The 14,341-nt window shown below is 43.0% G+C and overlaps 1 protein-coding gene across 1 annotated transcript in view; it reads right to left on the bottom strand.

The window, feature by feature from the left end:
* Positions 1 to 830: 830 nt before the first annotated feature.
* The window catches only part of TMEM132B (transmembrane protein 132B), a 452,449-nt gene continuing 438,938 nt past the window's right edge, over positions 831 to 14,341 (bottom strand). Inside the window, exons 7-9 of the mRNA XM_032244022.1 lie at positions 12,487 to 12,757; positions 10,490 to 10,681; positions 831 to 9,568 (exon numbers count right to left, since the gene is read on the bottom strand). Of these exons, the coding sequence (XP_032099913.1) occupies positions 8,426 to 9,568; positions 10,490 to 10,681; positions 12,487 to 12,757 (1,606 nt within the window). The 3' untranslated portion in view covers positions 831 to 8,425. The remainder of the gene's footprint in view (positions 9,569 to 10,489; positions 10,682 to 12,486; positions 12,758 to 14,341) is intronic.

The raw sequence follows: 14,341 nt of genomic DNA, 5'->3' as shown, positions 1-14,341 counted from the left end.
TAAAGCAAAAGTTGAATGTTCTGTAACCTATAATCAACCCACACACAGTCTATTAAAATAGCAAAATATCATTTCTTGGATATTTGCTTTTCTAAAGCTGAATTCTAAGATATTTTAGTTAGCAATTGCAGACTTTAGTTCAGACAACACAGCCATTAAAGCCAATTGTCTGCAGAGGGTGGGGATATGGCATGTTGAGCATCCTTTGCCTGGTTAAGATTTGCAGAGCAGTAGATACTCAACGCATTGAAATATTTCAGTTGTTATGGAGTTAAATGGAAGACATCCCAAGACGATGAACATGAACTGGAATTTTTGGTGCCTGAATGAGCTTTCCTGCCACACAGACTTCATATATAGTTTCCTGCCACTTCAGACTTTTCCCTACAGGCAGAGACATATCTGAAGAAAGATTTCTCTCTCATGAAAACTCCACTTTGTCAGCTTTAAAGGAAAATGGAATTTTCTTGCCCTTTTCCAAGAATTGAGCTTGCATGTCTTAGTTATAGACATTCATGGGCCACCACCATCCTCTTTCTGGAAGCTCCCTTCCTAAGATAGAAAAGGGCCCAACATGATGCTTTTCCAAAATGTTTTCCTTGGGGCCCAAGAGCCAGCCTATTTCTCTGGGGATCTTGCCCTCATGCTTAACTAAGCCATTGTTTTCCTCTTATTCTCAAGATCTCAGCCCATAACTGTCATCAAGAACCTGAAGACACAGCTTCCTCTATGCTAGACTTAAGGACATCCAAACATCTGCCTCTGAATACCTATTTGAAGAAAAGATTATTTCCTGGAGCCTACCAATTAATTGTTTTACTATAACAAGGAATCATCCAACATGTTTTATTTCTTCTTTTTCAAAATGTTTAGAAGTGCCTTTACAGAGACATTAAATATACGGTGGAACATACACAACAGATCATACTGAAACCATAGGTAATATCATGAGATAGATACATTATACAAAAAGGTATATAGAAGCACAATGTCATAACAGCATGCTCTGTTTATAATAGCTGGCGTTGACCAGGGAACAAGAATCCGATTCAGAAATGTGGAAAGTAAGGGATAACACCTTTTCAAATGCCAGACAAAATTTGTCCCCACTGTTTGCTGCCTTGCGATCACCCCAAAGTGCACTACTGGCTGGGCTGTGTAGGTTTGGCCACTCATTGTGTTCTGCAGCTGAGATCACGTCCACCTGCCTGAGAAGAGTATAAGGCTGGGAACTGATACATAAGACACAAATTTCAATTTTGAGACAACAGCATGCGCTGTAGACACACATTATACATAAGCAGTATTGTAAAAGTCATTTGCCATGAGAAGACACACACTACCTCCCTCCAAGAGCACGGGTCTGCTGCATGATACGCACTACGTGGATGTGACTCTCTTTCAGTGTTTCTCAGCCACTTATTTTTCCCTTGGTCTGATCATTTCCATATTACTTAATTCTCCACTCTCAGCCTTTCATAGTTGTGATGTTTGCTTAGGCCCACGATAATGTGTGGGGAGTACCTAGAACACCACTGCAATGGAGGTTGGACAATTGGTTTTGTTCTTGGAATCCACATTAAATGGGTGCCCTTTCTAGAAATCCAAAATAAGGCTCCCAGTTGAAGGATAACTACAGAAAGTCACATGGAGATCAAGTCCCTCCATGGGCCAGTCCATCTTTGGGCATGTGAACTGGTGGCTCTGGGATAATCCACTGCACTGCAGCAACTGAGACGGCAATAGGTCCGATGTACATTTCCAGGTGTGCCCGATGGAAACTGTCGCCAACCAGATTAATGAAATGAGATGGCTGAATGTGCTTGTCAATGCCAGATGTGTGCTCCTTCTCAGCCTGTAATATTCATGGAAATGGAAAATGCTTGTACTATGTGGGAATATGCACGGAGAAAACAGAGATCCTAAAGCGGTTATGATGGAGGAAAAAGGCACGCCCTTTGAGGAAGCATCTCTAAGTGAAATAACTATATCATATGGTCAGTGTCGACACTGGCATTCTGTTATTTCATTCAGAAAGTCAAATTCTTACAAAGGAGGTAACGATAACGTGGCAGATTATTTCAGCTCCAGCCTTAAAATGGAAAATAGAAAGCTTTACTTGCTTTTTTGGCCAGAGGAAGTAAAGAAAGGTATATCAGGTCAAAAGTTATTTAAGTCATCCCAAAGAAGTAATATTTCCAAATAGGGTTGAAAAAAATCAGCATCACATAGACCCCAAATCCCAAAGCAGCATTCATCTCTCTGTTTGTAAGTGCTTTACTCCAATGGGCAATGTAGATGTATAGAGAGGTCTTCTATCCTCTCAGTTCCTGCAGCATCTAAAGAAACTCCCATGAGACTCTTGTCTTTAACATAAAATTGCAATGTTTCATTTGAACAACTGACCAAGAGCAGCAATTAAATCCAAAGAAATTTTAAAGGCATCTCATAGAATATGAAGATTGTCCAATACTGCAAGTTGATAACATTATTGCTTTCTTGGACTGGGAAGATAATTTCCCAGTTATTTCTTATCTGGAAAATGATGGTGTCCAATCTGTCTTGAGTCATAGAATAGTCTATAAACCCAGACTAAAATGTTTCTGCATTTTTGTATTTTTTAAAATTTCTGAAAGCAAACAACAACAAAAAAAAAACTCCAGAACTTATCTCAATTATATAAAACCATAAAGAAACTAACAGGCATTAAGGATTTCAATATCAAAAAATTTCAAATGTTGCATTTGCATTTTACCCTCACACACAAAACCTAAATATAAAGCATTCATTCTTTTATGAATCTCATTTCAAACTTGCTTTTATCCTTTTTTTGAAACATATTTTACTAAACTGTATATATACACACATGCTGAGATCTGGGGAGAACCAGTTAAGTTCTTTTGGTTTTTTGTTTTGTTTTGTTTCTGTTTGAGACAGTCTTGCTCTTGTTGCCCAGGCTGGAGTGCAGTGGCGTGATCTCAGCTCACTACAACCTCCACCTCCCAGGTTCAAGTGATTCTCCTACCTCAGCCTCCAGAGTAGCTGGGATTACAGGCATGCACCACCATGCCTGGCCAATTTTTGTATTTTTAGTAGACACAGGGTTTCACCATGTTGGCCAGGCTGGTCTCAAATTCCTGACCTCAGGTGATCCGCCTGCCTTGGCCTCCCAAAGTGCTGGACTGGTTGAGTTCTGTATCAATGCTCCCATGTTCCCAGGGAAAAGACAAGGAGGAAGCTGTTAGTGGAAAACAGTTACCCAAAGTGCTGAGAAGTGATTCTCGTAGGGCTGGGGTGCATAACCTGGGAGCATATTTGGCTTTTTTTCTGCCAATAGTTTAGAGGTGGGAAATCCTGCCTCAGTTTGACATAGCCAACTCCTGTGTTTACACCCAGTTACTTGAATGATTTCTGAAGGGCCTGGAGAGAGATAGGCTTGGCATTGGGCATCTATTATGACATGTCAAATTATTGCCAAAGAGGCATCCCTACTCATCCTGAAAGAAGGAGTGGCATTTGCCAGCATGCCAAAACTGACTCTGCAGTTTTAAGAAATACACACACACCAACAGAGAGCCTCTAGCCCCTCTAGGGACTTGGCAAATGCACGGCCCCTCTTTCACCTGAAACATCTACATCAACCTCCCAAACAGAATCCCCACCTGTCTTGTGGTTTTCTGATGTCTCTAGAGCTCTGCCTGTTTCGGGAACCTCAGCACCCTGCCCCAAACACATATACAAAACCAAGCCATTGACAAGCAAACACCAAAGCAAATGGACAGAGGTCAAAGGCTCTCAAACACCACAGCGTCGTGCATTTCGGCATTGACTTTCAACATAATTTGACCCTGGACGGGGCCGTGAGAACAGGAGCCCCTTTTCTGAGTCATCGGGAGAGAAGCTTTCCAAGGCCTACTAGGAGAACGAATAAGAAATGTTTTACAAGTAACATGCTGGCAACTTTTAAGAAATGTTTTCTTTTGATGTCCATTTATTACTGCATCAAGGGTATTAAAATCCCTGGCTGAAAAGAAAAATATATCTATAGTATAGCCAACCACACAGCTGCTTTAGGGAATATGCAGATAAAATAACAAAACAACTGAAGAATGTTTAAATGTTTATTTTCATGTTAAAAACGATGTGTTACCCTGTGGTTAGAATATACCTTTATGCTGAAAAATGAAGTCACTTTATTTCTGAAATATTTCCAGAAAAAAAGAAAAGGAAAAATCCAAAAGTAATGAAGAGTAAGATGAAAATGTTCTGGCAGATTCCATCAACAATCCCAACATAAGCCATGTCCTTTCCAGGCCAGAATTCCAAATTCAGTGCATTTCATGATGTTAGGTCTCAAATGTTTTTCCCATGATAAGTTTAGATATTTTTGAGTGGGATGTCTGTACATTTAAAAGCTACAATTTTGCATGCTTTCATTTTAAAAACTCAGTGTTTCATTATATTGCCTATATTACATACAAAAATATCTGCTATCCATATTTTAGCATAACTTTTCCACCATCCATACCGTCCCTTTACATGGCAGGTGATATGCATTACATTACACGCATATAATTTTAATACAGGGGAGGGTTGTTGAGTTTATAAACCATCTATCATGTCATTTACAGAGAATGAAATGGAGAATCGAGATCACTTTTAGGCAATTAGAGTAGAAAACACATTGGTGTCCATGACATGTAGGGTTCAGATGAAACCACACTCTGTGGTGCTTGCTGTGAGACTGAATAGTTCCCTGAAAGAGCCTTCATAGTTCTCTGACAGGGCCCCAACATCCCAGCAATGGGAAAACCTCTTTCTAAAAGAATGAAACAAGAATGCGGACCCAAATGCACAAAGGTGGATGTTCTAAAACTTTAAAGTTAACAAGTTACAAATTACGTAGTCTACAGATGTGGCAATGGGACAAAAATTAGTCAACTTTCCCCCTGCATGACTATTTATAAATAAAAACTTCTGTCTAGATAGTAAGGATTATTATTGTCTGAGAATTTATCCTGGCCAGCGTGCAATATGCAACAGCTAGGAAGTCAATTATTCCTTCTTGTGGGACACGTGGAGTATGCTGAGGTTTCCCAGGTGTTGCTTTTCCAGGGTAAACTTCTAGTGTCTTTTCTTCTTGCCTTCTCTGAAATGCAACACACCTGTGGATTTAAGCATCAGTTCTTTGGTGTGGCAGCTGCTTCTTGATTCCTGTGCTCTGACCTCTACTGCAGCACGTCTGGACCCTGGAGCCAGCGACTGCAATCCTCAGTTGTTCCAGGTCGAATGCTGGTCATCTAGCATCTGAACCTCCCTTCGTGTGACCACAGAGTTCACTGTCTGATGCCTTTTCAAGAGGCTTGCTGGCGTCTCCCTTAGGGGGAGTCTGAGCATTCCATCCCCATGGGAGAGGAAGGGACTTCATAAATGTTTGGTTCCAGTTATTTATCAAGACTAATAATTTGGATATATCAGCCATAAAAATCCTGGAAAATCCAGGCAAATGCATGGTCTCCAGAAAATTATATTTCATGGCTTAATAGTTTATATCTTTACCCCCATTTTAGATATTTTGGGGTATAGTGCCTAACAGCTGTATATTAACTAGCTGGAAAACAAGGTGCTATAACCCATGGTTTATAATCTTCAGGAAATATTTAGAGGAGGAAATAATGAAATTCTGTCATGAGAAATTGTATCCATGCCAAATCTGAGAACAACTGACAGTCACTGTTGATTCATACTAAATAGTTTGTTCCCTGGCTCTTCAGTATTCACACACACAAACACACACACACACGCACACACAAGGGCATATGTATGTATATGTGTTTATATACATCTGGGTGTGGGTTATATGGTGGAAGGAACCCTTCCCCCATGGCCTTCCATTTGAGTATTATTTTGAACTGACTGGGTTTTAACACAAAGGAGCAAAGGTGGCTACACAGGGGTTATATCACTCAGGGTGACTCTAAGTCATCACAAGAAGCATCTTCAGGACTGCGGCCAGTTTCCAGCTCTGCTAAGAAACCACTGGCATGTTCGAATGCTCCCCAGTTTGCTCCCTGCACCCCATCAAGCACTGCCATCATAGAGAATGCTCTAATTTGTATGTTCCTTATAACACTCCCCATGACAGTGATGATTTCCTTTACCTCCTCCCCAATTACACCCCCTGCCCAAAGTCTCACTTTACCAGTGGGCGGGACCCTGCTGTGTGTGCGAGGGAGTTCTTCCTCGTCCAGCAGAGGTTCTTCATTTTCACAAATGAATTCCCAGTACTTCTGGAATGCTAAAGATCCAAAGGGAGAGAGGACCGAAAAGCCTCACAGAAGGAGCCAACTCACCGGGATAGCTACCTGTCAATCAGCACATGAACTTTCTTCCACCCTGCATGGTTGGTCTGAGCTACCTCATTACCAAACTCTTTGGAAAGCTTTTGACTGACTGAGGAATCTTCCCAAAAAGTGTCAGCCATCGCTTTGCAAACTCCTTTTGTAGCTAATGCCTGGCTCTCCTCGCTTCATTATCCCATCAAACCAAACTATTTTTAGAACTTTGCCGGCTTCGGTTCCTAAGCCCCATTTTAGAGAACACACTGAACACTGGATTCTGGAGGTCAAGCCTACTTCACTTGCAATTTCAGCACTGTTCACAAACACACTGTGGTCCTGTGGGCCAGATATACAGGAAGAAGTTTTTGACTGCCACGTCATGGCTAGAGGAGGCTGGGTCATCATGTTCCCACCCAAGGAAATCTACAATAAAAGAACAGTGCCTTTCTTTGGATTAGCTCAGTTATCAGCCATCTGGAGTCAGGGCACTGCTTCAGGTGACCTTCTGCCTATCCTTCCTACTTTGGGCCTTTAAAATTGTATTTCTTAGAGATGAAAATGGCTCAGTAAAGCTCATAATGAGGCATACTAGTCCAGTGTCTACTTTTCCAACAATACTATCTTAATAAATATGTCATCATATTTTGCTAATTTGAAATTCTTGCCTTGCTTAAGACCGTTCATGATGGTATTAAAATAACATTTTTCTCTAAACATTATGTAGGAGTTGTTCCTTTTTTCCTCTTGCCATTTTGATTTTTCAATAGCTATGGTTTAAATTTTTTTGTTCTACAACAGCTGCTTCTTGAGTTCTGGAATAGTCATTTATTTGTATGGATTTTGGGGGGAAACCCATTGCTTCTCTCCACAAATGCACACCCTGTGAACGCTTTATCTCTGCCGGAGTCATGATTTAGATTTTTTTTTGTTTGGTCATTGTATGGATGGATTTCTATATATTGCTAACTTGAAATATCATTCTACTTACTTAAAAAAAAAAAAAAAAACTTGTTCTGGTAAAATGGAAAGTGTAATCTGCAGCTATTTCCTAGGCAATTTCCTTTCTATGTAGGTCAATTCTACTTTAAGACTTCAGTTTGGATAATGAATTGTGTTGGCCACAAAGCACTTGTATAAATACAGCTATGTTGGGGCCTTTCTACCCTCAGAAATGCACTCCAGGAGTTCCCCCATGAGTTTTCAACAAGCAGAGAATAAAAATAAATGTTTGTGACTGACAATTTTTCTCCAAATTTTTTAAACTTCACGTAGAAAACTGTAAAGAGATGGCCCTCCCTCACCGTATATTAACATTTTAAGTAAAACCTTTTGTCCCAGTGTTATTCAAGAAAGTTCAGCAACAAAAGGACGGAAAAACAAAGTGATAATAAGCTTCTTAGATACCGTCCCTAGATGATGAAGTGTGGAAAACTGGAAAAAACCTGATATCCTGCATGGAGACCCAGGAAACAACAAGGCATGGCAAATCCCAGGGAAGAAAACTCATGTGTAAATCAAACAGAGCTCACGGAAAAGACTGAAATTTCTTCTCTTCATGTTTCAAAAAGAATTCCAGAGGTCAAAGGAACAGGTGCAGGTGCAAATGTATATAAAAATAATGAGCAGCGCTCATGACAAATCAGGATAGCTACATTCAGTCATCTTTCATGTATGTCTAAACTCAGGCCAAGGGGCAATAAGTGTCCACTGTGCTTTAAAAGGTCTAGGAATAGAAAAATCAACACCAAATCCTTTCTAATTCCACATGGCCTTTTGTCGAGATGACTAACAACGTCTGGGGGGTCAGGTTTAATACATTTGCACTGAGCTAGTACCAAGCAGTCCATAAAACTGTTGTCTTAGGATTTCTCCAGTCCCCACATGTGGCTGTTTTAGAGGCATTTCCAGGCTTCAAACCCAGCTTCTATAGCTCTCCAGACCTCTTTTACCTGCTTAGAAAGGGATCCCACCAGACCTCCACAAATCAAACTTTGTTAAATCATCCCCTATTGCTGATCAAACTCACTGCTCCAGCATTCAAAAAACAGAAGGCATAAAGGTGAATACAAACATAAGAAAGGAGTTTACATCTGGTCTTGCAGTCTTTCCATATAGTCTCTAAAGTCCTGTGAATCCCCCAGTCCCATATCTTGGCAGACCCACTTGATGTTATCATCACTGTCAAACAGGATGGAGTTGGTGTACGGGCCGCCGTCCTCTGGGAGGATGGTGGTGTAGGAAGTGAACTTGACTCTCTTCCTCTTTGGGCCCGAAGAATTCATAGGTTCATTTTTAATGTCTTTCTCATAGACATAGTCAGAAGGTCTGAGCAGTTGACTATGAAAAGTCTTCTGGGAACTGCCATTCAGAAGGAAGTTCCTCTCCTCGAACTGCAGGCCCCTGTCTATCATGGTTGTACACTCCTCCGAGGGGAGTGTAATGTCAACAGGGTTCTCCAAAAGTTCCACTTCATTCCCAAGCCAGACCCAGTCGTGGGAATGGGGGATGTTGCCTTGCTCGCTCACAGCAAACCTTTTGTGTCTGTATTTCCAGGCAAACGCCACGCAGTTGATCAAGAAGACCAGAATGGCCAGGCAGAAGACGCAGAGCAGGGCATACATGCCAATCTCCAAGTCCGTTAGCCCCCGTGAGGTCACTGTGAGGTCACTAGGATTATTGGGGTCCGGTGACTTCCCTTGAGTGGGGAAGCTTGTGAAGGCATCTGGACCACTTTTGAGTGACTTATTCTTCCCTTCCATGGGAGACTGGGGGGTTGTGCTTTTGTTGGTACTTTCCTCTTGGCCAACAGGTGAGCCATGGTGGAACCATTCCTGAACGGCTCTCTCCTGGTTTCCTTCGCGCTCTATGGAATTACTGAGGTGGTCCTTGTATTCCCGATTTATGCCCTCAATATCGTTGCTTCCTCCTTGGTGCTCATCACTACTTGGTTCGAATTTGACCTTGACATTTCCTTTACCCACAGCAAGAACACTCTTCCTCTTGGTCTTCTGACAGGGTTCACTAATCATCATTTCTAACTTAATCAAAGGCCCTTGTCCTTCACCCTCTGCAACCACAACTGGCCATTTGGACTCAAGGTTTGCCTGGACAGACACCACCATTTCATCCAATGATGAGACAGTAACTGAATAATCCTTGGGATCGTAAATGTCTAAAGGTGTCACCGAACCATCACTGAGCAAAATCCAAGAACTTACTATTGCTTCCTAAGGAAAATGAAACCAAAGCATTATGTTATAATCAGATTCCTTCCAATTTGAAGGCAGAAATATAATTTCCTATGTAAATTTTTTTAAATACAAAGAGAAAATTTCTATGGTTTTATAATCTTGAACAGTTCTTGTTACGCCTTGAACTGGCTGAACTGGCATCAATAATGTGCTGTGGCCTCACTGGTGTGAGGAATAAATATTTTAATGAATGCATTAAACTATAAATTAACTTATTGCATACATACAATAGACTTTGACTTTGACCGTTTTAAAAACACTTTGTAAAATTAGGCAATTTAACTGAATCAATTTCAGGTGCAACGAATCAGGCTACTGCTCAAGATAATATCCCTGTGAAAGTTCTCCATTAAGAAGCCAGTGCTGATGAAGCAAAACACCAGCTGGAAGGACTCAGGAAGATGCATTGTGAGGCTGGCTGGCTTCAATGACACAGCAGCCCTGGTATCCTAGAAATGATTTATAGAAGTTTAAAGATGGGAGGAAGTTTTAGAGTTGACCATAATTATTGTAAACAGTAGCAATTTGGTGCCTATTAGCCATGCTTAAGTAGCTGAAATGGAATTTCCAAGTATCAAAAACCACCTGCTTTGGCAAAAGTGAACACAAGTGATCCTTTGGTCACAGTCTAACAGCAGGCTGTGCCTGGCACTGATAAGCCCAGTGGAAAGCATTGGCGTTTGAGGAGGTGGTCGGTGTGGAAAAGCACATAAGGGGAAATGTGTCTAAGCCACTGAATACTGTTCTCAGAGACAGGGCAGCCTGGGTAAGAAGCAAGCAGCTTCAAGAATCTCCAGTCCCAGGCAGGGGGTCTCTCCTGCTCTCCTTCGCAGGATGTGCTAACCGAGAGAGAAGTCGTCTCCACTGACCAGGGACGCAGGCCCCTGGGACACTCACCTGCTGTGGGGACTGAAGAACGTCCAGGGCAGTGGCTGTGGAGACAATGGCCCTCTTGTCTGCTCGATGTGGCTGCAGGGAGAGAGACATGCCAGCCACGAGCTGCACCCCCAGCTCCGCGATGGTGACTCGGTCGTCCAGGACAATCACTGTCTTCTCAGCCAGGATGGAGTCCGAGAGTGGTGAGAGGACCTGAAAAGTAGGCGAGGAGGCTCATGCATCTCTGCTGCTCATAAGCACCGTGGATCCCTTAACTGAGGCTCCCAACAAAGTGTCTCCCAGCCCTCGGCTCAATGCATGCACTTGCGGGAATCAGGAAAGTGTTATGCTGATGTTCAATCACACTTGACAATTATAGGATTTTTATAAAGATCATCCTGGTCTATTTACTTTCTACTGATTTTTATGTCATGATAACAGCAGTGTATCTTCTGCAAGAAGCCTGATTTAATTTAGAGGCAATAACTAAAAAGTGTCCATTGATATTAGGCACTCAAAGAGCAACATTTTCCTAGCCATCTTCCTAGAAAATGGTGCCTAGCCATCTTCTCCCACTCGTATTCCTTCCAGCAGGCAGGTAGATATTTATTATGGGATGATCACTGTGGGCCATGGGGCCATCACTGCATAAACCAGGTAGGAAAGTAGGAAAGGGAGCCTTAGCGCCCTGAGGAGTCATCCTCCTGATTTACCAGCTACTGTCCAACCATAAGTGCCTGGGGCCTGGAGAGGAATACATGGCAGGCAGAATTTCTAGAATGGTCCCCTGAAAGCCACCCTGCCCTAAACTCTGGTTCCTGTGAACAGGATGAGAATGCACTTTCATGATTATGTTGTGCGATATGGCACATTTGGCCTTAAAACAGGGAGGTCACCCTGTGTTACTCAGGTAGATCCAAAGTAATCACATGAGCCCTTAAAAGCAAAGACCTTTTCTCAGCTAGGGGCAGAAGGGGAAGTCAGAGATTCACCGTGTGAGAAGGACTCCATCCAGCCATTGCTGAAGGCAGAAGGGACCACGTGAAGAGGAACGCAGGTGGCCTTGGAGCAGAGTGACCCCTGGCGACCCCTGGCTGACAGTGTGCAAGGAAACAGGGACCTCGGTCAGTGCTCAAACCACAAAAAACTAAGTTCTGCCAATAGCCTTGAAGGAGCTTGGAAGCCACATCTTTCCCAAACTCCCAGATAAGAGCCCAGGCCAGCCGAGACCTGGCGTTCAACGTCCTGGCACCCTAAACACAGAACGCAGCAAACCCACGCAGACGCCTGACCTGCGGAAATATGAGCTGACTGATGGGTGTTTTTTAAGCTGCTAGTTTGTGGTAATTTATTACACAAGAAATAGAAAACACAGAACATAATGTGTTTCAGCCAGCTTTGTCAAAAATATAGCTTTGGCTACAATAAAATCTGACTTAGTTAACTCTGAGCAGAAACATTTTAAATCTGTATAAGGAAATATTCTGTACCATTTCTGCATAATTGTCCTGTTTAAATTGGCCAGGAAATAATTTTACTATCACTATGATAAAGAATATTTAGCTATGAATTATTATATTTTTAAAATTTTTTGTCTACTGTACAAGGTATGATGGAACTAAATGGTTAAGCTTCAAAGTCAGGAGGGAACAAACTAGCTTTCGGCAGTTCAACCACCTTCTATTAGTGATATACAAAACAGAGAGTATGATACTGGGGAAAAAGTTTATACTACATGTTTCATTTAGCCTTCTTGGTAAAAGAGATTAGATATCCTTCTCAACTCTCTAAAATACAAAACTTAATCTAAGTATAGGTTATTAAAATTGGTGAATGTTCTATTGCTTCTCATGATTCTCTTACACACAAACATGCAATACATGCACACTGGCACACATTCATGTGCACGTCCACTCACACACGTGCACATAGACACACTTCTGCACAACTGCATCTACCTGGCCACTCACCAACACAGACTGCTGTTAGGCAAAGTGGCAATGCATGGCAGTACGTACCTGCACCGTGGTTATTCCCGGCTCCCGACCAGCCAGGGTCCTGCCGTCCTGTAACTGGGCGATTTTCGGCTCCTCCACCTTCATGAACTCGGTCACGAGGTCAGTGATGTCAAACTGCCAGTCAGGACCCAGCATGTAGGTCAGCTGCCCTAAGTCAGGCGACTCGGCCACAAACTGGGTGAGGACGCGCACCGTGGCGTGCTGGTACTGCAGGGAGCACCCTCGTCCCTTCTTCTCCTCATCGTCCTCATCTTCACTTTCCCGGGTAGGCCTGGAACACAGGGAATCAAAACAGAATAAAGTCCTCATTGTTAAGAAGTTCTACCTGCCCTTGTTTTTCCGATTCTAGGTGAGCCCACAGAATGAAATGAAATGGTCTTTCTCCTGCCAAACCTGCTCAGCCATCTATCCATCCCCTGTTCATGCACTCATTCTACAAGCACACTTTGGTGGTGATCATGTGCTTCGTGTTTGCAACAGGAATGTCAAGGGCAGCTCCTGCCTTCCTGACCCAGATGGAAGCTGAAGCTCTGGCCTTGGTGTCCTGGAAACTGCTGATTTTAAAACCATTCCCCTGTGGGAATGAGGCAGAGCCTCTGGCCTATGGAGGGAAGCTAAGATATGAGTCAGAAGTGCTATTGGGATTCCTGTTTTGATTCCTTCCATGGGGCCTCATGCCAAGTTCTCTACCCTCTCACAGGTTCAGCTACATCCCCTTGGAAATGAACATAGGAACAGCTGGCCCTTTCCTCCCTCACAGTTGCACATGAGGATCAAGTAGGTCGAAGTGTGATGACACCTCAGGGATGGCCCTTTAGGAACCCCAGACCAACCAGGAATCATCGGCACTGCATGGTTCTAACACCCGACCCCCTCATAGGCTGAGACCCTCTAGTCCATAGAATCAGCTTCCTGAGCTTATGGCCCTAAAGTTTGCCTGAGGATCCTCTCCTTCCACGGTCCTTCCCTAATATAAAATCACTGCTCTGTGAGCAAAACTGCTCATGCCACTGTTAAAACATCTGAAATGTGCCTCTCCTGTTACCTGTCCTGGCTTCTCCCTTCCTTCCTTATGGGTCTGGCCCTTTCTCTCACCCTAGCACCTGCTATCCTCTAACCTCCACCTGTCCACCATCCACCCTGAGAAAGCCTCTCTGGCTCTTCAATTCCAGAACCTTCCCCTCAAGAAGTAGCTGTCCTGTGTCCCTTTATGAGAGCGCTTTGTTTGGTGGCTAGTGGCCAGTCTGTGCCTGGGGATTGTGTCAGGGGAGAAAGGGGAATGACTCATGCATGCTGAGTTAGACCTACTGTGTGCCCTCTTCCTCGTGCTTACATAAGTATAAAAGCAGACATCGATTGCCCATGCAGCACACAACATCTGTGCATATTTAATTCATGGGATCTTCACATACCCCCAAAGAGCAAGGTTGAATTATTTCTCTGCTCTTACCAATAAGGAAACTGAGACGATGGTTTCTGTGGTCACTCAGCCAGGGCCACACAGCTGGTTGTCTCCCGAGGCAAGGTCCACAGCCAGGCCAGCTGCCCCATCATGTGTGTCCCCTTCCTTTCTCTAGCTAAGTGCATCCATCTTCTCAACAGCTATGAAACATGTGCTTATTTTTGCATAAAGAAACCAGGCTCAGTGTGGTTAATATGTAGCCCAGATAACTGCCAATTAGCAGCTCTGGATCCAGTTCCATGTGGCTTCTGAAACCCACTTTCTTTACAATATAACATTCTGCCTCCCTGAAAGGTCTGAGAACCATTTATAAAATGATAGAAAAAAATTTTCACCAGCACAATAGCATAGCAATTTTGGTTTCCCACAGTAAGAAATGAATATCTCTGTGGG

The sequence above is a fragment of the Sapajus apella genome, unplaced genomic scaffold (genome assembly GCF_009761245.1).
Source record: "Sapajus apella isolate SASKATOON/1434 unplaced genomic scaffold, GSC_monkey_1.0 scaffold2, whole genome shotgun sequence".
NCBI lineage: Eukaryota > Metazoa > Chordata > Mammalia > Primates > Cebidae > Sapajus > Sapajus apella.
This window is presented reverse-complemented; position numbering and strand designations above follow the sequence as displayed.